Source organism: Nerophis lumbriciformis, linkage group LG09 (assembly GCF_033978685.3).
Source record: "Nerophis lumbriciformis linkage group LG09, RoL_Nlum_v2.1, whole genome shotgun sequence".
Lineage (NCBI taxonomy): Eukaryota > Metazoa > Chordata > Actinopteri > Syngnathiformes > Syngnathidae > Nerophis > Nerophis lumbriciformis.
Genome location: NC_084556.2, coordinates 2,903,568 through 2,931,226, shown reverse-complemented (window position 1 = coordinate 2,931,226; position 27,659 = coordinate 2,903,568). Strand labels below are relative to the sequence as shown.

The window sequence follows — 27,659 nt, the reverse complement described above, 5'->3', positions numbered from 1 at the left end:
CATCAAATATATATATATATATATATATATATATATATATATATATATATATATATATACACACACACATATACACACACACTGTATATCTCAATGTTTATTTGTAATGTTTGCAGTGCAGCCTTTCACTTTGACCTCTTGTACCTGGGGGAGTTCTAACAATATTAATGTGACACTTTTACTGCCAGTGGACTTTCAGTGTAGGGCGGGGCTCCCCATTCAGGAGCTCGTTAATTACTGATAAACTCTTTTTAATCAGCCAAATAAATACTGTTTGTCATTGTGTGCGTGTGCGAGTGATTGTCTTGATGAATGATTAGCAGTTATGTGGTTGTTATCTGCCTCTGCCACTCAATAAAAGCAACACAATCATTCTCACGTTCAGGAGTAATAAGTTTGGCTCAAGTCAAGCGTTGGTTTTCTGTCGTCAAGAAATCGATGATTTCAATTTTATTTCACATTTTATTTGCTGCTTTGTTGTGCTTTTGTTCTTTTGGAGAAAGTCACATTTTAAAGGCATAAAGCAGGAAAGCCGAGCGATGTTCAGGATGAAAGGACGCGCTGGTTTGACGTCTTTCGAGTGTTTGCTGATCGTCATCTTTTCGCTGCTCCTGCTTACTTGTGTCGGATTGTTAGTGCTGCTGTGGATGGATCATCGGCCACTAGGTGACACAACACTAGACAATTGTCATGTTTCCTATTTATTGGCAGAGGTGGGTAGAGAAGCCAAAAGTAAGAGTACCTTCAATTTAAAGCAGGAATCTAACGATTACCGTTATAGTTATAAACTGCTGTAAATTTCCTGAACGTTAGTGTTACCGCAGGGGTGTCAAACTCATTTTAGATCGGGGGCCACATGGAGAAAAACCTACTCCCAAGTGGGCCGGACTGGTAAAATCACGGCATGAAAACTTAAAAATAAAGACAACATCAGATTGTTTTCTTTGTTTAAAAATAGAACAAGCACATTGTGAAAATGTACAAATCATAATGTTGTTGTTTTTTTTTACACTTACATGTTGCGGTTAATAGTATTCTATCTTTATTTGTCGTTATTTATACTTTTTGAATACATTATGTGATAATGTTTATCAGTCAACTTATTGGTGTTAATTTTCAATCTATCAAGATAAAAGAATTATATCAAAATCAAATTACAGGATGTTATTTATGTAGTTTGATCATTTTCCTCGACTGGTGCACTAACATCATGTGGTTTATTTATTTGTTTTACATATGTAGCATCATCTACAAAGATACAAATAATTGCCATATGACACATTCAGAACAACAGTTTCTTTCATTCAAAAATTTCGGCCCATTTTTATACTTAGCAAACTCATCCCGCGGGCCGGATACAACCTGTTTGCGCCACGGGACGTACGTTTGACACCCCTGTGTTACCGTTTCGAATTTTAATTATCGTAAAATCGTGGTTGATTAGCGTACTTTGAAAGAGTCACTAATACTGCTCATTTCTTAGAAAACTAGCCAGTGCCTTAATCGCTAGTTAACCTAAATGCTAACATGAATACAAGACACATTCAAGTCTTTCCCTGTTGATGCTTAGTTTCCCTTTTTAATTAAAGAGCAACTGCACTTACTTTGGAAACTTGCCTCTAATTCACAATCTTTAAGAGTGACAAGAACACGTTTTTTTTAATGCATTCTAACTTGTAACTAAACATAAATAAAAGTCAGCTTACAATGGAGTCAACGGGAGGTCCTCTATTCCGACCAAAAAGCCCTATAAATAACCAATAATACTCCATTCACAATTTGTGACCTGAAAATGTACCAATTATTAGCGATATTGTTATCATAGGCGCTCATGTTAAGGATCGATTTTTAGCGGTGCATTGTCACATACAGCTAACTTCCTTATGCTGTTGTATTGACGTCATCAACTGGTAAACTGCATCTTCGCCTAGGAGCCGGTGAAAGTTTATTCCAGATTATAAATCATACCTCTCACCTGTACAGTCGAAGGATGAGGACATAATCCGAGAGGTTGGTCAATTTTGACAGCCAATTTAGATCAGAAAATGGCAAAAATAACTCGAAAAGATGCTTGGTTCCACCCCCTTTTTTCTTCGCGAGGGTTATGGGTCATTCTTCATCTAATTGGGAATATATAAACATCCTATCAGTCGGCATCCCAGTGACAGCAGACCTTGTACAGTAAGTTATGTTTTATTATGTTTGTTGGCTCTCATGAAGTCTGCAGTTAGTAGTAGTCAGTCATGTTGACGGGAAAATCAAATGTGATGCGTTTGTGAAATTTATGCGCCGCTGTATGTTTAAAATGATCAAAATACGTAAATATAACATATTGTTATGAATGTGCCTGTTACTACATTGCATATATACTTACAGCTTGTATGTAAAGGTCAGGTGAGGTGTTTGGATGTTTTTTAAGCGCTTTATAGGCAGAATAGGTCAACTCATATAGGCTCCATTGTTAGCTGACTTTTGCTAAAGTTTATTTACTAGTTAGAATGAATAAAAAACATGTGTACTTTTCTTACATAAGGATTGTGCCTGAGAGGCAAATTTTTTTTTTTTAAAGTGCAGTTCCCCTTTAAGAAACACTCAAACGATTAAATTAAAACAGAAGATAAACACATCTAAACACTCAAATTAAAAACATCTTTAAATTTTACAGTAAAAACTTGACAGGTCCATCTCCAGAATATTACCACAAATGTTGATTTTAATGCCCAATTGAAAAACTGTATCAATATTTTTAGTTTTTACAGTGAATAACATGGCTCTTCAGAAGCCCAAACTATAGTAAATGTTTATTTTGCCAATTAAATCATTGTGTGTGTGTTGCTTATCTTATCTATTTTTAAATAATAATTAGCTAAAATATTTCAGTGTGCATAAAAGTACCTTTTTTGATCACATTCAGCAAAACTGTGATAGTAATAATAATAACCATGAGAGTTTTGGTCACGATAACACAATATGACATTTTTATATTGTAGCATCCCTGTTTTAGAGTAATACCATTAAAAATGTGGTATTCATATCATTACCTGAGAAAGAGTAAGTTTCAGCGGAAAAACTACTCAAGTACTGAGTAACAAAGGATTCTGATTTTTCTAGTAACTATTTTTTAATGGTACTTGACTCTACTACAAAATGTACTACAAACTATGCACATTTTAAAGTCACGTTATAACAGGGTTAAAAATGTTAGTAAAAAACATCTGCAATTTACCGCAACATGTTTCATCTAGAAGGAATTCTTCTGGGCCTAAATATGAACATTTCACAGATAAGTACACATGATATAAAAGTTACTTTCCCCGAGTTTGTCAGTAAAAATGTAAAAGTTATGCTGACATGTCACTTTTTTACAGTGTGTAGTTTGAGTGCGGTCATGTGACTGCCAGGCTACATTTGATTGGCCAAATGGAGTCTTAACTTAATTTGTGCTTATGTTGGATTGGTGAAAACTGATCATGTTACGTTGCCCGCTGGAAGAAATCTTTTTTAACGAGCCAAATTTTAAATACACATAATGATGATGTAAATAAATTTGGACTGTAGGAGTAAAAGTATCGTTCCTTCCAAAAATTCTCAGGTAAAAGTAAAAAGTATGATACATTATACTATTCCGACAAGTACATTTTATACAAAAAGTTACATGAAACAGAGTAATTATGTATCGTGTTACTACTCACCTCTGTTTATTGTGATGATCTTAATCCTGCACTCATAATGTAGTGGTTCACGCAGCTGGCTTCTTTCGTGACTTTAGCTGTGAACGCAGAAAGTGATGATGCTAATGCTGTGCTCGCTGTTCCCAAGATGGCGTCGAGCCAGGGGTGCTCGGCGGGAAGATGAAGATCATAAGCGGTGCCACGTTCAGCGAGGAACTGAAGAATTCCAGCAGTGAGCAGTTTAAGTCTCTGGCTTTTGATGTCCAACACCTGGTGAGGTCATATTATTATTATTATTACTGTTCATATAAATCTAAGGCAGGTCACGTGACTTATGATTGGTCGGCAGGTGAGGGAGGCGTTCGGGCGCAGTCAACTCAACGAGCACTTTACATCTTGTGAGGTCCTGCTCTTCACGTGAGGACATCCTAGATTGATGGATGCAATGATCCAAACGTTGATTATTGGTTATTGACTCTCAGCCAGGGCAGCGTTCTGGTGAACTTTGACCTTTGGTTCACTCAGCCAGTCGACAGTCAGGAGGCGGAGCAGCAGATGAGGGCGGGCCTTCAAGACAGCATGGGCTTGGTGGTGGACAGAGATAGTGTCCAGATTAGCGGTGAGGTCAGAGGTCGCAGACAATGTCACAGTAGGTCAAAGGTCAATAACCAAATATATGTGTTCCACAGAGAAACACGTGGCGAGCACAGCGGCTCCAACTACACCTGTGACAGGTAAGGAAGATGTGTTTGTCTTTTCTTCCCCACAATACATGTTTTAATGTGTTCGTCCTCCTTGCGTCCAGTTTGGTGTCCTCCTCATCAGACTTCCTGCGCCGACCGACACATGTGCATCGACGCCGATCGTTTGTGTGACGGCATCCAGGACTGTGCTGATGCCTCAGACGAAGACGCCAACCGATGTGGTCTGTTTAAAATGAATAACATCTATAAATATTCGATAATTGCTATGTCATCTTTATGTCTCTATAGCAACAACATGTGACGGACAGTTCATTTTGCATGGACCAATGGGATGGTTCTCTTCCAAGACCGACAACACCAGCGGCTTCTGTCGTTGGATCATCAGGTAACAAAAGAATTGAAGACTTAGTTATCATAGAAGTACTTTAAGTAGAACTACTAGTCAACACCTACACATCATGGAAGTCAACTTAGTAGAACTTTGTCAACACCTACGCATCATAGAAGTCAACTTAGTAGAACTGTTTGTCAGCACCTACACATCATAGAAGTCAACTTAGAACTGTTTGTCATCACCTACACATCATAGAATAGAACTGTTTGTCAACACCTACGCATAATAGAAGTCAACTTAGGAGAACTGTTTGTCAACACCTACACATCATAGAAGTCAACTTAGTAGAACAAAAGCCAACATCTAAGTCAACTTGGTAGAACTGTTTGTCAACACCTACACATCATAGAATATAACTGTTTGTCAACACCTATGCATAATAGAAGTCAACTTAGTAGAACTGTTTCTCAACACTTACACATCATAGAAGTCAACTTCGTAGAACTAAAGCCAAAACATACACATCATAGAAGTCAACTTAGTAAAACTAAAGTCAACATAAGTCGACGTAGAATTGTCAACAATTACACATCATAGAAAAAAACTTAGTAGAACTGTTTGTCATCGCCTACACATCATATAAGTCAACTTAGTAAAACTGTTTGTCAACACCTACACATCATAGAAGTCAACTTAGTAAAACTAAAGTCAACATAAGTCGACGTAGAATTGTCAACAATTACACATCATAGAAAAAAACTTAGTAGAACTGTTTGTCATCGCCTACACATCATATAAGTCAACTTAGTAAAACTGTTTGTCAACACCTACACATCATAGAAGTCAACTTAGTAGAACTAAAACCAACACCTACCGTCATAGAAGTCAACTTAGTAGAACTTTGTCAACACCTACACATCATAGAATACAACTGTTTGTCAACACCTACGCATCATAGAAGTCAACTTAGTAGAACTGTTTGTCAACACCTACACATCATAGAAGTCAACTTAGAACTGTTTGTCATCACCTACACATCATAGAATAGAACTGTTTGTCAACACCTACACATCATAGAAGTCAACTTAGTAGAACAAAAGCCAACATCTACACATCATAGAAGTCAACTTGGTAGAACTGTTTGTCAACACCTACACATAAATGATAAATGGTAAATGGGTTGTACTTGTATAGCGCTTTTCTACCTTCAAGGTACCCAAAGCGCTTTGACACTACTTCCACATTTACCCATTCACACACACATTCACACACTGATGGAGGGAGCTGCCATGCAAGGCGCTAACCAGCACCCATCAGGAGCAAGGGTGAAGTGTCTTGCTCAGGACACAACGGACATGACGAGGTTGGTACTAGGTGGGGATTGAACCAGGGACCCTCGGGTCGCGCACGGCCATTCTTCCACTGCGCCACGCCGTCCACATCATAGAATACAACTGTTTGTCAACACCTACGCATCATAGAAGTCAACTTAGTAGAACTGTTTGTCAACACCTACAAATCATAGAAGTCAACTTAGTAGAAATGTTTCTCAACACTTACACATCATAGAAGTCAACTTCGTAGAACTAAAGCCAAAACATACACATCATAGAAGTCAACTTAGTAAAACTAAAGTCAACATAAGTCGACGTAGAATTGTCAACAATTACACATCATAGAAAAAAACTTAGTAGAACTGTTTGTCATCGCCTACACATCATATAAGTCAACTTAGTAAAACTGTTTGTCAACACCTACACATCATAGAAGTCAACTTAGTAGAACTAAAACCAACACCTACCCGTCATAGAAGTCAACTTAGTAGAACTATAGCCAACATCTAGAAGTCAACATAGTAAAATTGTTTGGCTACACGTACACATCATTGAGAAAAATTTAGAACTGTTTGTCATCACCTACAGATCATAGAAGTCAACTTAGTAGAAATGTTTCTCAACACCTACACATCATAGAAGTCAACTTCGTAGAACTAAAGCCAAAACCTACACATCATAGAGGTCAACTTAGTAAAACTAAAGTCAACATAAGTCGACGTAGAATTGTCAACAATTACACATCATACAAAAAAACTTAGTAGAACCGTTTGTCATCACCTACACATCATAGAAGTCAACTTAGTAGAACTGTTTGTCAACACCTACACATCATAGAAAAAAACTTGGTAGAACTACAGCCAACATCTACACATAATAGAGGTAAACATAGTAGACCTATGCGTCAACACCTACATATCATAGAAGTAAATTTAGATCAACGTCTACACAACATATTACAGAGGTAGACATAGTAGTACTATTTGTCAACACATACACATCACAGAAGTCAACTTACCGTAGTAGAACTAGACCAATGTCTACACAACATATACATTGACTTAGTAGAACTAATAGTTAACACCTATACTCATCATAGAAGTAGACTTAGTCAACACCTACACAATATATAAGTAGACGTAGTCTATACTGAATAGAACTATTAGTAAACATTTACACATCATAGCAGTAGACTTAATAGTACTACTAGCCAACAATTACACAGAAGTAAACTTAGTAGACAACTGTGGAGGTTGCCCTCCAGGGGGTTCTTCGGACCACCAATCACCATCATGAGAGCCCGGATCAGGGTTACAATACAATTTTATTTTTCTCAGTTCAGCGGGTCGCTTTTCAGCAATTGTCTTTTTTTTGTCCGTGTCCGTCACGCTCTCACTCCAGCTCCCACTCCGTCTCTCCTCCCGGTTGCTGCTTATACAGAGCGACAGGTGATTAGATAACAAGGCCCAGGTGGGCCATCTACGCACCTGTCGCTGACTTTGAGGCCGGTCCTGGCACACCCCGCTTCGCTGCAGGCCCGCAGGCCACGACCCCTCCACATCAACATTTACAGATCATAAAAATAAACATAGTAGAACTAATAGTTAACACCTATACTCATCATAGAAGTAGACTTAGTTAACACCTAGACAATATATAAGTAGACCTAGGAGAACTACTAGTCAATAGACTTACATATCATAGAAATAGACTTAGCATAACTAGAGCCAACACCTACGCATCATATAAGTAGACTTAGAAGAACTACTAGTCAAAATCTACACATCATAAAAGTAAACTTAGAAGAACTACCCGTCAACATTTACAGATCATAAAAGTACAAATAGTACAACTATTATCCAATGCTTACACATTATAGTAGACTTAGTATAACTAGAGCTAGCACTTGCGCAACACAGTTAGTAGACTTTGTAGAACTACTAGCCAACACCTACACCATAGAAGTAGACTTAGTACAAATAGAGCCAACATTTAGATATCATAGAAGTAGAGATGGTAGAACCAGAGCCAACACATACACATCATAAAAGTAGACATAGTAGAACCTGAGCCAACATCTACACACCACATTGGTAGACTCAGTAGAACTAGAGCCAACATCTAGATACTATAGAGGTAGACAGAGTAGAACAAATGATCTAAGTTTTCGTGCGTCATTCGAAGACGACGTAAATTAAGCTAACGCCGGTTTGTTTTGTTGTCTTCAGCGTCCAAACTGGATTTTCGGTCCAAATCAACTTCTACAAGTTTGAGAGCGAAGAAAACTTTGTCTTTCTGAGATTGTATGAAGGAGTTGGTGCTGAAAAGCAGCTTGAAGGTGAGGACCGTGTCCAACAGATTCAACAGACCCAACTGGTCCTGGATCAGGACGCAACTCTTATTCACTGACATTTACCATATTGCAGCTGAGCTGTCGGGCTCCGCTCCTCCCGGGAAGGTGTGGCTGCTGACCGACCGATCCACCGTAGAGTTTTCCTGGGACGACATAACCGGCACGAATGGATTCAACGCCACTTTCAGTGCCACCAATGTGTCGCGGCTCACCGGTGAGACGCTACCTTTTGTCATGGCTAGAGAAGCATCGAAAAGTCACTGTTGGATGTCTTCCAGACGAGGAGAAGCTGACATGCACGTTTGAGCAAGGCACGTGCTTGTGGAGACAGCGGCATGATGATGATGGCAACTGGCTTCGAACCAGCGGCTCCACCTTCCCTCCGCTCAGCGGCCCGAGTGTCGACCACACACTAGGAAACCTGTCAGGTGGGTAAGAACATTAGCGTGGTGTTAGCGTCGCTGCTTGCATCTAACACATCATATCTGGTGACTCAGGTTTCTACTTTGTCACGCCTTTGAGTCCTGGCCAATGGCCGAAGAGCTTCAGTATCCACAGCCTGCCTTTGGCCCCACGCCCTCAGCACATGTGCCTGCGCTTCTGGTAAACATCACATAAACATGCAAACAAGGAAGTTGACAGGGGTAAGCTAAGAGCAAAGAGGGAAAAAAAGCGATTGGTGCGTTTGTGAAGGTATCACATGTTTGGAGAGGACGTGCATCGTCTTCAAGTCCTGCTGCTCCAAACTTCTCCTTTGCATCCTCACACCGACTTCACCCTAGTCTTCCACAGAGACGGTAACTATGGCGACAACTGGAATTACGGCCAGGTGCTCCTCAACCTGACAAAAGACACTCAGGTTGGTGACATCACACTGTTAATTTTGACATGTCACGTGACTGTAGAGCAGTGTTGTACAACCTTTTTTGAGCCAAGGCACATTTTTTTGATGAAAAAAAATACGGAGGCACACCACCAGCAGAAATGTTTAAAAAATGAAACTCCACCAGATTGTCTTTTTTTTTTTAGTTCGTTGTTGTTTTCCTGTGTGTAGTGCTTTAGTTCCTGTCTTGCGCTGTTACTTTGGTGGCTCTTCCTGTTTTGTTGGTGTTTTCTTGTAGCAGCTTCAAGCCTTCCTTTGAGTGCTATTGCCTGACCTGCTTTGTATTGATAAACAAGACTATTTCAGTTGTGCAGACGCTATCCTTCTTTGTGGGGACATTGTTGATTGTCATGTCATGTACGGACACACACTGTAAGTCTTTGCTGTCGTCCAGCATTCTGTTTTTGTTTACTTTGTAGCCAGTTCAGTTTTACATTCATTTTGCATAGCCATCCCTATGCTTCAGTGCCTTTTCCTAGCGGGACTTGCCTTTTGTTCATTTTTTGTTTAAGCGTAACATACCTACAAACCATCCTCGACGCGTTCCGACTTCTACAAAGCAACCTGCTGCCACCTACTGATATGGAGTTTTATATGGTTACTCTGCCGAGCTCTGTACAGCACAGACACTAGACAACGGCACATTATTTGCACCTTATAATTATTGATTTGCAAATAATATTTTTTGAACCAATTAGGTGAAGTTGCATAATTTCCCACGGCACAGTGGTTGAAAAACACTGATGTTGAGGACTTTTGGTCCAAACTTCCCCTGTCCTTTAGTTTCCATACCAGAGTCAATATGAAGGCAATGATCAGTGAATACATTTCAAGTTGATTTAAAACTACTTCAAATAGACTTTGGGTGGTTAAAACCCATTTAAATCTGATTTCAAGCTGATCAATGCAGGTTGTGTTTGAAGCTTTGAAGAAAGGAGGCATAAGGAATGACATCGCTTTGGATGACATTACACTGACGTCCGAGCCGTGTGGCCCCGCCCCTCCCGAACCTACCCTTGTGCCAACTCCGACCGCCATGCCCACTGTACCAGGTGAAAATCAAGCCATACCCACTAATCTAGATGGCAATCAAGCCACACCCTTTAAATCAGGAAACATTTAATACACACTCACGAATGTAGGTGATAATCAAACCACAGTCATATCATGGAATATTTAAGCCACACCCACTAAGTCAGGTGGCAATAAACCCCACCCCTTTTATCAGGGAACATTCAAGCCACAACCACTCAGCCAGGTGACAACCAAGTCACACTCAATATATCAGGAAACAATCAAGCCACATCCACTATATCAGGTAACATTTAAGCCACACCCACTAAGCCAGGTGACAATCAGGACATACCCATTAAATCAAGTAACATTTAAATCACATAAAGAAAAAAAAGAAAAAGCAAGGCCAGCAACACTCATGTCCTTCTTATAATTTTAATATAAACTGCACAGGCGCTTACCAAACACAGACCGGTTTCGACAAGGTCTTCGTCAGTGTGCAATTTTTTTTAACAGGAAGTAATGCACTTAAATAGTCACAGCTGTGGTCAATTGATATAATAAATCAAGAACAATTTAAAAAAAATTAAAGTGCACAAAGAATAGACAAAATGGAAAACTATACAAAATAAATCAAAGACTCAGTATAGTATAGAAAAATAAAGTAATAAAACTTTTTTTTTTAAATGCGTGGATAACCATTGTAATAAAAGGAGACATAGCTCATCACCAGTGAAAAAAATAAATGAAGCGCTAGAATAGCTATACCTCCCTCTATATATAGTATAATACTTATAAAGTATCAAAATGAAGCACCAACCTGAAGCCCTACATCAAGCCACAAAAAAAATCTATATGAAGTATATGATATGCATATAGACAACTTCATAAAACACCCACAAATCTAGGTGATAATCAAAACACCATTTTATCAGGGAAAACATAAGCCACACCCACTAAGCCAGGTGACAATCAAGCCCACCCCTTTTTAATATTGTATCAGAAAACAATCATACCACACAGGGCAGCACGGTGGAAGTGGGGTTAGTGCGTCTGCCTCACAATACGAAGGTCCTGAGTAGTCTTGGGTTCAATCCCAGGCTCGGGATCTTTCTGTGTGGAGTTTGCATGTTCTCCCCGTGACTGCGTGGGTTCCCTCCGGGTACTCCGGCTTCCTCCCACCTCCAAAGACATGCACCTGGGGATAAGTTGATTGGCAACACTAAATTGGCCCTAGTGTGTGAATGTGAGTGTGAATGTTGTCTGTCTATCTGTGTTGGCCCTGCGATGAGTTAGCGACTTTTCCAGGGTGTACACCGCCTTCCGCCCAATTGTAGCTGAGATAGGCTCCAGCGACCCCAGCGACCCCAAAGGGAATAAGCGGTAGAAAATGGATGGATGGAATCATACCACACCTATTATGTCAGGGAACACTAGAGCCACACCCACTAAACCAGGTAACAATCAAGCCACACCCATTATATCATTTATTCAAGCCACGCCCACTAAGGCAGGTGAAAATCAAGCCACATTGACAAAACCAGGGGAACCCACAAGCCACACCCATTATACCTTGCTAAAACCTTCACCACATGAAAAATGTTATTATTTATGTATTTATTTATTTCTGATTGGTCAGCTGACTGCGGGGGCCCTTTTGAACTGTGGGAGCCAGACTCCATCTTCAGCTCTCCAAATTACCCACAAAACTACGGAAACAAAGCTCGCTGTGAGAACATCTTTTTGTCGTTTAACGGAGCAACTGTGAAGGAATATGAAACGCAATTAAAATAAAATGCTTGGTGCATCACAGGTGCGTGGACGCTGCACACCTCCCATGGTCGAAACATCCAACTTCACTTTCTGGACTTTGACGTGGAAGCTAACTTTGACATGGTGGAGGTGAGGGACGGGGCGGGGCCAAACTCTACCTCACTGGGTGAGCTGTGTTTTTTTTATTGTTTTTTTTTAGGTAGGATTCTTGACACTTCTTTATAGACCGATTCACTTTTATCAACTTTTTTTTCTTGTAGTTGTTCTTACTGGCAGCAAAGTCCCCGCCCGGGACATCTTCTCCACAACCAATCAGGTGACAGTTTGGTTTTTCACGGACAGCTCAGTTAACGGTCGAGGGTTTAAAGCCAACTTCACGTCAGGACTCAACTTGGGTTCACCAGGTAAGGTCATTAATTTTTAACGTCACAACTTTAAAAGCACATTAATTTGTCAACGACTACTGACAAGACATATTAGCTCGTCTGCGTTGTGTTTGACGGATCTCAGACGTCGTTTTAATTGTGGAAGCTGATAGTAACAAATATAAATTGGCTTACCACAGAAATAAAACACTTCCAATATCAAAAAAATTAAATGTACCTGTTGTTAACAAATATAGGTTGGCTTCTCCCAGTAGTAAAACACCTCCAGAATCTATCGGAGAACAAACAAGACAGTTAGTAGCCATTAGGCTAACGAGCAGCTAACGAGTTTGTGGCACACAAAAAAACACTCGACGAAATAAGGTCCACAAGTTGACAAAACCATCTAAAAAAGTGTGAGATATTACTCATATAAACTCAACAAATGTTATGATAAACAGAAATGACACGTATGTTCACAAAACTGTTTTACGAACTACATTGTGAGAGCGGTTAAAAAAGTACACCGACCCAAGTTCCGGCGGCTGCAGACCGACGTCACTGTTGTGCATTGAGACTACCCTGGTCAGGTCTGCATGGGCCCACCAGGGGGTGCTAATGTACCTCACAATAAGTTAAATTATATACAGTTTATATACAACTAAAACATAAAGCAATACGTTTTAAAGAACAATAAAGACGAATGTGCGCTTCATTCATTAACGGTGTTACAAAAAAGATCAATTAGACTGATACACAATGTTGGCTATAGAGAACATACAAACCTTTTATTTATTGAGTCCATGAATCGTGGGATCACACTCCTCAGCCTTCCCGGTATGGTCTATTCAGGTGTACTGGAGAGGAGGCTACGCCAGATAGTCGAACCTCGGATTCAGGAGGAACAGTGTGGTTTTCGTCCTGGTCGTGGAACTGTGGACCAGCTCTATACTCTCGGCAGGGTCCTTGAGGGTGCATGGGAGTTTGCTCAACCAGTCTACATGTGCTTTGTCGACTTGGAGAAGGCATTCGACCGTGTACCCCGGGAAGTCCTGTGGGGTGTGCTCAGAGAGTATGGGGTAACGGACTGTCTTATTGTGGCGGTTCGCTCCCTATATAATCAGTGTCAGAGCTTGGTCCGCATTGCCGGCAGTAAGTCGGACCCGTTTCCAGTGAGGGTTGGACTCCGCCAGGGCTGCCCTTTGTCACTGATTCTGTTCATAACCTTTATGGACAGAATTTCTAGGCGCAGTCAGGGCGTTGAGGGTATCTGGTTTGGTGGCTGCAGGATTAGGTCTCTGCTTTTTGCAGATGATGTGGTCCTGATGGCTTCATCTGGCCAAGATCTTCAGCTCTCACTGGATCGGTTCGCAGCCGAGTGTGAAGCGACTGGGATGGGAATCAGCACCTCCAAATCCGAGTCCATGGTTCTCGCCCGGAAAAGGGTGGAGTGCCATCTCCGGGTTGGGGAGGAGATCTTGCCCCAAGTGGAGGAGTTCAAGTACCTCGGAGTCTTGTTCACGAGTGAGGGAAGAGTGGATCGTGATATCGACAGGCTAATCGGTGCGGCATCTTCAGTAATGCGGACGCTGTATCGATCCGTTGTGGTGAAGAAGGAGCTGAGCCAGAAGGCAAAGCTCTCGATTTACCGGTCGATCTACGTTCCCATCCTCACCTATGGTCATGAGCTTTGGGTCATGACCGAAAGGACAAGATCACAGGTACAAGTGGCTGAAATGAGTTTCCTCCGCCGGGTGGCGGGGCTCTCCCTTAGAGATAGGGTGAGAAGCTCTGTCATCCGGGGGGAGCTCAAAGTAAAGCCGCTGCTCCTCCACATCGAGAGGAGCCAGATGAGGTGGTTCGGGCATCTGGTCAGGATGCCACCCGAACGCCTCCCTCGGGAGGTGTTTCGGGCACGTCCGACCGGTAGGAGGCCACGGGGAAGACCCAGGACACGTTGGGAAGACTATGTCTCCCGGCTGGCCTGAGAACGCCTCGGGATCCCCCGGGAGGAGCTGGACGAACTGGCTGGGGAGAGGGAAGTCTGGGCTTCCCTGCTTAGGCTGCTGCCCCCGCGACCCGACCTCAGATAAGCGGAAGAAGATGGATGGATGGATGGATGGATGGAGTCCATGAATTGATTAACGTGGACCCCGACTTAAACAAGTTGAAAAACTTATTCGGGTGTTACCATTTAGTGGTCAATTGTACGGAATATGTACTGTACTGTGCAATCTACTAATAAAAGTTTCAATCAATCAATCAGTCAAAAATATTGAAGTTCAATGATTTAATAAAATTGCAAACAGCTAAAATTATGTACAAAGCAAACTACAACCTGCTACCCAAGAATGCACAACAATTCTTCTCAACTAAAGAGGGGAAATATAACCAAGGTTCAATCTTGGGGCCAACTTTGTTTAACATCTATATGCTCCCACTCAGGGGCGCCGAAAAGGGGGGGGGTAAAGGAGACGGATTCTAGGGGCCCATGATGGAGGGGGGCCCAGAGAGGCCCCTAATGATGATGAAATTATAATACAGAAAAAATAATGACACTGTGTTGGGGGCCCTGTAAAGATTATTTTCATGGGGTCCAAAATCCCTAGCGGCGCCCCTGCTCCCACTAGGACAAATCATGCAAAAATAATAACATTGACCGTCATTGCTATGCCGATGACACCCAAATCTATGTAGCGCCATCACCAAATGACTATCGCCCCATAGATCTTCTGTGCCAGTGCATTGAGCAAGTCAAACACTGGATGTGCCAAAATTTCCTACAACTAAATGAAGATAAAACTGAGATAATTGTTTTTGGTGCTAAAAAAGAAAGGTTTAAAGTCATCCAACACCTTCAATCACTGTCCCTGAAAACCTCAAATAAAGCCAGAAATCTTGGGGTTATTTTACATTCTGATTTACATTTCGACAGTCACATCAAATCAGTAACAAAATCGGCTTACTATCACCTCAAAAATGTAACAATACTTAGAGGGCTCATGTCAGCTCAAGACTTAGAAAAACTTGTACATGCCTTTATTACCAGTAGGCTAGACTATTGTAATGGTCTCATTGCAGGTCTTCCCAAAAAAACTGTCAGGCAGCTACAGCTTGTTCAGAACGCTGCTGCTAGAGTTCTAACAAAGACCAAAAAATGTGAGCACATTACACCAATTCTTAAATCCTTACATTGGCTCCCCGTACATCAGATAATTGATTTCAAAATTCTCCTGCTCACATACAAATCACTACATGGTCTAGGGCTGAAGTATATCACTGATATGCTCCCACTATATAAGCCCTCTAGATCACTAAGATCTTCTGAGACCAATCTGTTAGCGGTTCCCAGAGTAAACTCAAATCAAGGGAGAGCATCATTCAGTCACTATGCAACAAATAGCTGGAGTAAACTTCCTGAAGATGTCAGACTTTCCCCAACTCTGACTACTTTTAAAACTCGACTGAAAACTTGTATGTTTACCTTAGCTTTCAGCTAAATCTTTTAATCTTTTAACTTCTAACGTCTGCACTGTTTTTATTTTTATTGTCTGCATTTTAATTTTGCTTTTATTTTCTTTCATTTCACTTTGTTGTCTGTGAAGCACTTTGAGTCTGCCTTGTGCATGAAAAATGCTATACAAATAAAGTTGCCTTGCCTTGCCTTAGAGGAAAAACTAATTTAAAACATGTGTACGCTCGTACAACACTAAAAACCTTTAGCATATCAGTATGTGGAATTCAATTATGGAATGGATTAAGTAAAGAAGTTAAACAATGTACAGATATGATTCAGTTTAAGAGGTTGTTCAAATTAATAGTGCTTACAACGTACAAAGAAGAAGAATTATGAGAAACACCTTCAACCTTATTGAAAATGGGATATTCTTAATCTCAGTATGTTTATTATGACTGACTTAATCATCTATTACAAGAACGGCTGTATTAATCATTCACTGATGTCGTTGTGCTATAAAAAGAAGTCAATAAATGAACATATGTATTTGTAAACACTGAAGTAGGAAAGGTAGGATTAAATAAGCTTTGCTTCTTCCTACTCCTTTTCGGACATGATGTATAGAGAAATTATATGAAATTGTGTGATGTATTATGCTGTAAGTGTGTTCATGTTCGAAATAAACTAAAGAAAGACATAATGTAAATGTAGGCAAGTGTAATAATCAACCCCCCTACACTGGCACTTTTACTAAGTTTACAAGTTATTACGCAAACCCCAATATGCATGTTACAGACTTGTGTTCCTCTACTTTGGCTAATTTATCAAACAATACGGCAGCATATGTCAAGTATGTATGTCATCATAATGTTAATTGTGAAATATCCATCTTAAAATTCAGCAATTAATCTGTGGTGTAACTTTATCCATGTTTTGGCTTTAAGGACAGATGTCTTTGCATCCATCTTTAAATCAAACAGGTTTTATCACACCTATTTTCATCTAAATTGTTCCATCAATTAGATACAAAACTTAAAAAACGTATGTTAAATGTTTTAATTAAGTAATTTCAAGGGCTGTCTTCGACTATGGATTTCATAGTCAAATCCGATTCGTTGAAACATAATTTTTATGTTACATATATGCCAGCAGGAGCCCAGCTAACGGGGATACCCACAAGTAAGCGGATCTCCTTTGCGACTTTTTCCACCTTAAAGAAAAGAAGGTTAAAACATAGCAGAAAAAGAATAGTTTAATGAAGTCGTCAGATCAGCCACTCTATGGTCAGCTTTGTCTCTGGCGTAACACCGAAAGGAAACTCAGACTTCACTATCTAGAGGAAGTAAACAAGGTTTATCTAGGCAAACCTGCGGGAGGATCATTAGTATTGCCGTTGACAGAGGGGAGTAGTTAGGGAGGCTTCCTATTTGAGCCAACTGGTCGAAGCTACACTCTTGTGACATGCGCCGGTTTCAATTCCCGGGTATGGCCAATGACAGGTTTTGGCCCGGACCGAGGCGCGGGGTGGTACAGCGTGCTACGTGTCCGAGGGGGCGCTCCTGTCTGGAGTGTCGCATTTTCTAAGACACTCTTAGTACTAATGAGTGCGTAAGCCAACTTTTATGAGTGAATATTTTTATATGTACGCAGATTTGGGGTGTCTGACGTATGGAAACTTTTAGTCAATTTCATGTACAGAATTTTAAATGAGACCGCAGGTCTCAACTCTTCTTGTGGCTGTGTGTGAACTAGAGCCGTGCCCTGCAGACCAGTTCCAGTGTGAGACAGGCAGCTGTATCCAGGTTAACCGTCAGTGTGATGGAGTGCTCGACTGTCAGGATGCTTCAGATGAAGCTAAGTGTGGTGAGGCTGACACGTCTTTGCCTTGACAACTGGTTGCATTGTAGATGAACAAAACACTGTATGTTTGTCTGGGCCCGACTTTAGTTGTGTTACAGAGGAACGCTTCAAGTCGTCTCCAGTTTCAGATCGGCTCTTCTCTGTTCACTGTCTGTGCGGACACCTGGAGCCCTTACCTGTCTGACTTCACCTGTCAGTACCTGGGACACAGGTAGGGACAGAAGGTAGATTAGTTCTTAAACTTGAGAGCTCAGTGCTTAGGACAAAGGTTAGATGTAAGACCTGACCAGTCAGGGTCAGAAGGTAAACTACGTGTAAGAATTGAGAGATCGGTACCTAGGACACAGGTATATGTAAGACATGACCAGTCAGGGCAAGAAGGTAAACTACTTGTAAGACTCAAGAAATCAGTACCTAGGACACAGGGAGATGTAAGACCTGATCAGTCAGGAACAGAAGGTAGACTACTTGTAAGACTTGAGCAGTCACTGCCTAGGACACCAGTTGAAGTAAGACCTGACCAGTCAGGGACACAAGGTAGACTACTTGTAAGACTTCAACGATGAGAACCTAGGACAGTCAGGGACACAGCTTTAGACCACTGGTAAGACCTTACCAGTCAGTCCTGGGACACAGCTTCCAGTAGCTCACCTTTGCCAATGTGCAGGTCGGGATGGAGCTCTCCGCTGCTTGCCGTGCCAGGAGATTCACCTTTCACGAGTGTCAAAGTCACCAGTGATGGAGGTCTGGAATCTAACGCGAGGTAGTAGAAAGCAAACACTTTGAATACCTGAAAGTTAGAATGTAGAACTAGAAGATATGTCTCTAGACACACACTTGAATAATTCACAAGATGACCACTAGATGGTGTTTTCCAGCGAAATTTGTGTTGGTGACCATGTGATTTCTCTCCACTGTAACAACCAGCGTGAGTACACAACACTCAGTTGTCAGTGTTGAAATATTTATGTCACAGTTGTTGTCTCTGGATTTCAGCATGTGGCACTCGTTTTGTCAGCAATGACAGCGTGGACCAATCAGCAGCCAGGGAAAGTAAGAATGGGGAAAATAGTCTTTCTGCTTCTTAGTTCCACTCACTAGTTTCGTTGTTATTTGTCAGTTGAGGACAGAGTGGTTGGCGGGACTGACGCAGTGAAGGGGGCATGGCCGTGGATGGTATCACTGTATTGGAAGGGTCAACATGTGTGCGGTGCCACATTGCTTGGTCATAATTGGCTGCTGACTGCCGCCCACTGTGTGTACGGGTGAGACCACCTGGCTCAAGATGTTTGGACGTCGCGTTGGGATTGCTGGCTGACACTTCTTTCAACAGGAAAGAACGACCCCTCCACTTTTGGTCGGCAAAGTTTGGACTTTATGCTCAGAGTGACGCAAGACGTGTTGACACGCGCGAACTCGATCGCATCATCACCAACCGACAATTCAACCGACTGACCAAAAATGGCGACATTGCCATGATGCACCTAAAGATGCCTGTCAACATGACTGGTGAACCTAAAAGCCTATATTGATGTATTGTCTGTGTATATATACACACACACACATACACATTATGTTACTCAACATGTCTCTATGTGTTTGTACATGTACAGAGTTGATACAACCAGTGTGTTTACCTGAAAAAGGTCAAGAGTTCACAGCAGGAAGGAAATGTTTCATTGCTGGATGGGGACGAGATGCTGACGGTGAGATCTATCCGTGTATCTATCTATCCATCCCTCTATCAGTCTAACTATACAACTATCTGGCTGTGTTTTCTTCTTGTCCAGGTTCTCTTCCTAATATTCTCCAGGAGGCCTTGGTACCACTGGTGGAACAGGATCGGTGTCAGCAGCACTTGCCTGAGTACACCATCACCTCCAACATGCTGTGTGCAGGATATCAAGAGGGCGGAGTCGACTCTTGTCAGGTAAACACCTGGGGCCTGTACTACTAATCCTGGATAAGTTTGAGGATCAAGTCTGGATATGCGGTACTACGACGCTGGTTATCTTTTAGCAGGCCATGGTAACTTATGCAATGGAGCGAGCAGGTTAGGTTCGAGGATACCAGATCATAGTCTATAACTGTACCCCGCACTGACCAATCGGATGTTTCTGAAAATGACATCATTATTCATTGATAAATCTGTTAAGATAATAAAAGTTAAAAGCAAGGATTTGCTGAGATCGGGCAAAACTAGGGCCAGTCGATCGGTCATTGATTAGTATCGAATAATTCATGGGAAAAGTATGTGATCGGGCAATGCTGATAAATGCTTTTCAATGCCAACCACAAAAGTAGCATTACCACCGGAGGACGAAGCTTAACATGTTACACGTTGATTACACATTCACATAGTCTGGGATTTGCTGCCAGCCTCCCCTCCTGCAAAGACATTTTCTTTAGCATATATAATATTATATTCTTCAATCTTATCATGGATTGTTATTTCCAAGTGATGTAAACTGCGGAGTTGTTGGTACATTATGTCTGTGATTGCTCATCTGCTGCTAAGTCTGCCCCTTTCACATGGACATGCTCAACACAGGACTAGAAAATCATGTCTTAACAAATCAAGTTGTAATTCAGCTTCATAGTGCCACTTATCCCACATTTTCAATGTTTGGCTTGGATAAGCTGTAAAACATAGAAGTGATCCTGGATAACTTCAACTCGATTTGCAGTACAGGCCATTGAGCTCATTTAAAGAGGCGTTGAAGTCTGAGTGGGACAAATCTTTTAGCAGTCACAGGGCCAATGCTAAAGTTTCAATGTGTTGGACCAGGGTGACTCTGGTGGTCCACTCATGTGTCTGGAGGACGGATACTGGACTCTCATTGGTCAGTTTCTTTCAACTATTCCCATCAGAGAAACTCCACATGTGGGAATAAACATCCATGTGATTGTTCGCTGACAGGTGTCACGTCCTTCGGCATTGGTTGTGGTCAACCTGAACGGCCTGGCGTTTACGCCCGTGTCTCGTCCTTTGTGCCTTGGATTGCAGAGACTCAACGCTCCTCCTCGCTGTGGAGGCCATGACGACTGATGACCTCATCAAGCTGCGGATGCTCTGATTGGCTCCACCAAGGAATGAAAGTTTTTATTTTGATCATGTTGCTGTATTTTTTTTCTTTTTCTTTGACTGCTCTCTGCAACGCACTCAGGACACACACACAGGCACACACGCACAAGGCAGAGTATGTGGGCGGAGCCTCTATGTGGCTGAGGGAGGAGTCAAGACTTGAGAGAGACAGACGCGTACGCGCACACATGCACACAAGGTGGGAGTTTGTGTGTGCTTGCAGCCACTCGGACATGGACTTGTTAGCTTGTGGAGTGTTGATTGTGTTTGTGCACTTCGTCTCTCTGCATTCAGCGTTAATTATTGACAACACAGGTAATGCACTTTACTATTACTTTTGATAATACTATCATAATGATTATGACACTGCTACTGTCACTGGTACTGTAAGCGATTATTTGTAATTCATTCAACTTGACTGTCATTGCCTGTAATAAAAGTCCTTGATACAAGAAGTGTATTCAAATTGCATCATAAGAAAATAGTCTGGGGATGACGTCATCCATCCAATGTGTTAGAGTTACAGGAAGTACTGCTGCGGAGGACATAGTTTGATTTTTTTTGCCAATGTTCCAGTCTATGTTTCCATTCCATCGTTTGACTTTGTGATTTCATTTACGTTTATTGTGTCTCTCAGATTCGCTCCATCGAGTTTTGTCAGAGTTCAGTGTCATCCGTCCAATCAGAACCAACTCGCTGGGCCATTTCCTGTCAGCGTCAGTGTCGGCCCACTCCCTGCGCCGCAGCAAAAGACAAGCCCACTCCGGTGACGCAAACAAACCGCAAAGTGACACAGGAAACGCGCCATGGATGGACAACGGGGAGGCGGAGCTTTTTTACAACGTGACGGTATTTGGGCAGGAACTCCACCTGCGACTGCGTCCCAATCGCCGCCTTGTGGCCCCTCATGCCACCATGGAGTGGTGGGAGGAGTCGGGACGCAAACGCTTGCAACCAGTAGGTGACACCAGCTGCCTCTACAAAGGAGGGGTGTCCAACATGCAGGATACATCTGTTGCTATTAGCAACTGTGACGGACTGGTGGGTGCCGCCTAAACACATTACTCAGCTGAAGTGCACATCATCAACATAATCACATTAGCATCAATGACAACAACAAAATTGCAATAATTGGAATCAAAGTAACTGATAAGCTGGTTATCCTGACCCAGGCACATAAACTTGAACTAATAATAGGTCTCCATTGAAAATATTCTTATTCACTGGTGACTCAATCAATCAATCAAAGTTTACTTATATAGCCCTTAATCACAAATGTCTCAATGGGCTGCACAAGCCACAATGACAGATCCCACAAAACTCAACCCGATGGGCACAATGAAAAACCTTTGGACTAGCAAGCGTTCAAAGCTGTCCACATTGGTTGGTTTATTCCTGTTCGGGAAGTTTTTCTTATGCTGCTGTAAACAAATTTCTCTCATGCGTAATCATGTAAACATCACATTTTGTCCCGTTCACAAAAACATTAAAATCAAAAACAATTCAGCAATTGGCCACTTGTGCATGTCCGTTCAACCAATCTTCTTACACGTTTTTATTACATTGATTTCAGTGTCGGTCGTTTTTCAAACACTTTTGGTAGTTGCCTTATTGATTTGTCAAAGGAATGTTGTTGCATGTGGCGCATTCCAAGACGTGATGGAAACTCACACACACTTCCAAGATCGAGGCTGTTGATGGGTGTGTGTCAGTCACCATGGTGATCGACTGTTTTTTGGAAAAGCGGTAGATGTTGGACAACAAGCTGTGTGAAACGGAGCTCGCAGTCTTTGAACAATTTCACGGCTGGCGCAAAACTCTTGATGTCATGAGCCGAAGACTGCAAAAAGTGAAGCGCCGCAGCCACGTGCACACTCCCAGTCTGACGGTCATTTCTTAGAGCAAGGCAGACGGTTGATAGGATCCAGATGTGGTGGAAAGATGAGACTTGTTGAAAGGAATGGGCTGCACTGCGCATTCACTTAAGGAAAAGAAATGTTCCTGTAAGCTATTATTTTGAGCTATTTGACTCTCACTAAAACACTGACTTTTATTTTGAAGCATATCTGTTGTTTCACAGTCACCTTCATTTTGCTGCGGTTGCACTCTTTGCTCTCCACCAAACACACTTCGCTCACTGCATCTCAGTATGTCTTCCGTAAATCCTCAATGAACCTTGGCGTATGTAAGCAGAGCTTCAGTGGATCCCATCTATGTCTGCAGGCTGGTATGATCCGGACAGGGAAAGAGGAGTTTTTCATCGAACCGTTGCACCGACAGGGAATTGGAAGCACAGGTGAAGAAGAGGACGAGGAAGGAGGAAGACAACACATCGTTTATCGAACATCCGCCATCATCAGCACAAAACAACAGACTGTCAATCAAACTGATGACTTCCTGGCAGGTGGGAAAAGAAGAACACGCCCCTTTTGTAAGACCCAATCGAGTCAAAGTGATACCCTGTACTCTACTTTTCAGCACCTCTCTTAGGTTCCTCAGGTGTGCTGAGGTCCAAGTCTGGCTCTGCCAGCAGACAGCGACGCTTCATCCAAGAAGCAGAAGTGTTCAACATTGAGGTAAAGAACGCATAGATGTCACATGTTTTTCCTACGGCATATCCTCAACCAATTCTTCATGTCTCAGGTCTTGTTAGCCGTGGATTATTCTGTCCTTCTATTCCATGGACAAGAACACGTCCAGAGATATCTTCTCACCCTGATGAACATCGTAAGTGGAATCAGTGACACTGAAGTTCAAAGGTCAACCCCGACACTGAATTTAGGCTCAAATTCAGACATGGACGAATGGACCACGCGTCTGCAGTTGACTTCAATCAATCAATCAATCAGTCTTTATTTATATAGCCCTAAATCACAAGTGTCTCAAAGGGCTGCACAAGCCACAACGACATCCTCGGTACAAAGCCCACATGACTTGAAATGCATTCCCAAGGGACTGCTACACATTGTTGGTTTAGATCAGGGGTGTCAAACATACGGCCTGAGGGCCGGATCAGGCCCGCGAACAGGTTTTATCCGGCTCGCGGGATGAGTTTGCTAAGTATAAAAATTACCTTGAAATTTTTGAATGAAAAAAAACAGCTGTTCTAAATGTGTCCACTGTATGTCACAATTCTTTGTATCTTTGTAGATAAACATGATGTTAGTTCATCAGTCGAGGAAAATGATCAAACTACATAAATAACATCCTGTAATTTGATTTTTATAAAAAAAAATTTATCTTGATAGATTGAAAATTAACACCAATGAATTGACTGATGAACATTATCACATAATTTATTCAGAAAATATAAATAACGACAAATAAAGATGGAATACTATTAACTGCAACAGATAATTGTTAAAAATAAATAAATAAATAAAAAAACATGATTTGTACAGTTTCAGAATGTGCTTGTTCTATTTTTTTTTAAAAGAAAACAATCTGAAGTTGTCTTTATTTTTAAGTTATCGTGCCGGGATTTTACTAGTCCAGCCCACTTGGGAGTAGATTTTACTCCATGTGGCCCCCGATCTAAAATTAGTTTGACACCCCTGGTTTAGATGGTCCTGGGATATAAGATAAGATACAAGACACTTTATTTGTCATTGCACTTAAAAAGTACAACATTTGTTTACAGTCAATCTGTCCAAGAAACAGAAATATAATATGACAGGAGGTAGACAGAACTGGAGGGCTGAGGGGTGTCAAACATACGGCCTGAGGGCCGGATCAGGCCCGCGAACAGGTTTTATCCGGCTCGCGGGATGAGTTTGCTAAGTATAAAAATTATCTTGAAATTTTTGAATGAAAAAAACAGCTGTTCTAAATTTGTCCACTGTATGTCGCAATTCTTTGTATCTTTGTAGATGATGCTACATATGTACAAAATAAACCACATGATGTTAGTTCATCAGTCGAGGAAAATGATCAAACTACATAAATAACATCCTGTAATTTGATTTTTATATAATTTTTTTTATCTTGATAGATTGAAAATTAACACCAATGAATTGACTGATGAACATTATCACATAATTTATTCAGAATATATAAATAACGACAAATAAAGATGGAATACTATTAACCGCAACAGATAATTGTAAAAAAAAAACAAAAAAAAACATGATTTGTACAGTTTCAGAATGTGCTTGTTCTATTTTTTTTTTAAAAGAAAACAATCTGAAGTTGTCTTTATTTTTAAGTTATCGTGCCGGGATTTTACTAGTCCAGCCCACTTGGGAGTAGATTTTACTCCATGTGGCCCCCGATCTAAAATTAGTTTGACTGGTTTAGATGGTCCTGGGATATAAGATAAGATACAAGACACTTTATTTGTCATTGCACTTAAAAAGTACAACATTTGTTTACAGTCAATCTGTCCAAGAAACAGAAATATAATATGACAGGAGGTAGACAGAGCTGGAGGGCTGAGGGGAAAGAGAAAAACAAGATGAGGCATGAGTGAGGGGGAAAAAAGCCACTCCCACTCTGCTCCTGTAGGTGGCGCAGTGTGGGACTAGGAAAAAAAAACAATAAATATAAGCACATATAGCACATATTACGACATACAAACTTGAGACTTGCATTGGGGGGGGTTTAACAGCACAGGCAGTGTACCAGACTTGGGTGGTGAAGCGGCGAAGACGTGGCATGGGGAGTGGGATGCGTGTTTGTATTGTGTCGGTGGATTCGTGTGTGTCCATAAGCCTGGGACATTGCTTTGTCTGGCGTCATGCCCTTGTGCCTCATTCTGTAGAGTAGCATTGCGATAGCACAGCTGGTTGCTGTGGAGATGTCCGTGATCTTGTCTCAACAAAGTCAAACAATCAGCAGGTGTCAGTGAGGAAAGGGAGAAGGGATTTCAGAGCGTCTCGCTGGCATCACTTTGGAAAGTCTGCAGCAGCGACCTTGGCCGAGGCCGGTGTTGAGGAGGGCGTAAAGTGTAGGTTAGGATGCTTAGGTTAGGGTGAGGAGCTGCATTCCAATATGTTCGTTTACTCTGACTGTTTCCGGTCTTCAAATGTATCATAATTTTAACTTACAGAGCGGAAACCTTCTCTGGGATGTTATGCAGTCTGTGGTTTGGTTCAAAATCGCTGCAATGTGTGTGCCTACCCCCCTGCCCATCAGTCATGACATGCAGCTTCTACACGGGTACCTTGAACGGCTGCCATCGTCTTCCGGATACACCAGGGCAACATTTAATTCAAGCAGCAGATACCTTTTAACATGGTTCCGTATAGGTAGATACCTTTCAATGTCCTCAACAGAATGAATCACCCGGCTCACAACCCTCCACTTCTCTCACTCATCCATCGCGCATCCAACAGTAGACTTTCCATTGGGACAGACAGGTTCCCCCGAACCTGTGCTTCTAGTCGAGAAAGTCTTGTCTATTGCGTTTACAGACTAGTTGGTGAATTCTAAGTTTCGATTTAGAAAGCAGTGCAAAAAGAGGCTCCAAAAAAGTTGAGACAAAATTAGACGAGAATAGACCGAGGCAAAACAGGGAATATAATGGAGAGGAGAGGGAATCATCCCTTTTTGTTGAGAGCCAGATAGAAATAACGATGCCCAATGATGCCGGAAAGCCTTTTTCAACACGTTTTTAACAGAGCAGCAACGCAGATTGGCACGGTACTACAACAGAACTTCTCACTTTACTCCGCATCAAGCACAGTGCCACCATTTGAGACCGCAATGCCTCTGTGTTTTACACCAGTGGTTCTCAAATGGGGGTACTTGAAGGTATGCCAAGGGGTACGTGAGATTTTTTTTAAATACCGGTATTCTAAAAATAGCAACAATTCAAAAATCCTTTATAAATATAAATAAAAACGTATCTTTTTTTCCAAATAGTTCAAGAAAGACCACTACAAATGAGCAATATTTTGCACTGTTATACAATTTAATAAATCAGAAACTGATGACATAGTGCTGTATTTTACTTCTTTATCTCTTTTTTTTCCAACCAAAAATGCAAACCACTGTTTTACACCACCACCTCAGTGTAGTTACCGTGTTCACATCGTGAAGGTCTGGGAGAATAATGTGACTGGCAGATTGCGTTGGTATTAACACGATATTATCATGGCTCTTGTGGTACAAACACAAAGGCTGCTGTTCTTTACACATTAAAATGCATTTTTAACGCGGTCCATTTTAGACAGCCAATGCCACAAAGAAAAAGTTATCATGTTTGATTTTTGGGGGGGCGGCTCCCTGTGGTTCTCATGGTTCGTGGCAGATGACCAGGGTTTTTCTAAGATGTTAACACGGTCTTGGGTGGGGCATGTATAATTGCAGAATCGTCATGAACCGCCATCTAAACCGTGTGTGAAAGGCCATTAAAGGGGAACTGCACATTTTTGGGATTTTTGCCTATCGTTCACAATCCTTATGAGAGACAAGAAGACAACATGTTTTGTTTTTTATGCATTCTAACATGTAAAAATCGTCTCGTTCTAGGTGGCTAGCAATGCAGCTAATGGGGGCAATCAACTTTACCTCTAAATCACTTTAAAAATGCATTCAAAAACCGTTAACAATACTTTATTTACGTTCCGTAACCTGTATAATAACCAAGCTGTAGCCACATTGTTATTGTAAGAGCGAACACTGAAGAACTCTTTGTCTAGCGTAGTAACACATGGGCATGCTTTGGTTTTAGCCGTAAAAGCTAGCTACGGAAAGAGATAAGCTAGCTTCTACGACAGCACAAAACGCGTTTGAGTTTGTAATGCACAACACAAAGTGAAAGGACAATAACCTGTACTGACTGAAAAACATGAACAATGATATTGCAGAATCTGTAAAGTATTAG

At 41.5% G+C, this 27,659-nt stretch overlaps 2 protein-coding genes across 2 annotated transcripts in view; both read left to right on the top strand.

Moving 5' to 3' along the window:
- Positions 1–539: 539 nt before the first annotated feature.
- On the top strand, positions 540–20,816 carry tmprss15 (transmembrane serine protease 15). The gene is made up of 27 exons (XM_061961740.2): positions 540–666; positions 3,820–3,944; positions 4,021–4,088; positions 4,154–4,290; positions 4,361–4,405; positions 4,477–4,596; positions 4,664–4,760; positions 8,272–8,381; positions 8,470–8,610; positions 8,675–8,824; positions 8,894–8,999; positions 9,090–9,255; positions 10,190–10,331; positions 11,933–12,022; positions 12,107–12,232; positions 12,327–12,470; positions 17,641–17,751; positions 17,836–17,959; positions 18,416–18,511; positions 18,627–18,676; positions 18,745–18,801; positions 18,869–19,013; positions 19,082–19,257; positions 19,362–19,454; positions 19,539–19,678; positions 20,537–20,591; positions 20,669–20,816. The coding sequence occupies exons 1-27, from the start codon at positions 540–542 to the stop codon at positions 20,788–20,790; spliced, it is 3,063 nt and encodes a 1,020-aa protein (XP_061817724.2). The 3' UTR covers positions 20,791–20,816.
- The window catches only part of LOC133607823 (A disintegrin and metalloproteinase with thrombospondin motifs 2-like), a 33,658-nt gene continuing 26,795 nt past the window's right edge, over positions 20,797–27,659 (top strand). The window contains exons 1-5 of the mRNA XM_061962801.2: positions 20,797–21,148; positions 21,471–21,874; positions 23,057–23,237; positions 23,312–23,409; positions 23,477–23,560. Coding sequence (XP_061818785.2) covers positions 20,797–21,148; positions 21,471–21,874; positions 23,057–23,237; positions 23,312–23,409; positions 23,477–23,560 — 1,119 coding nt within the window. The remainder of the gene's footprint in view (positions 21,149–21,470; positions 21,875–23,056; positions 23,238–23,311; positions 23,410–23,476; positions 23,561–27,659) is intronic.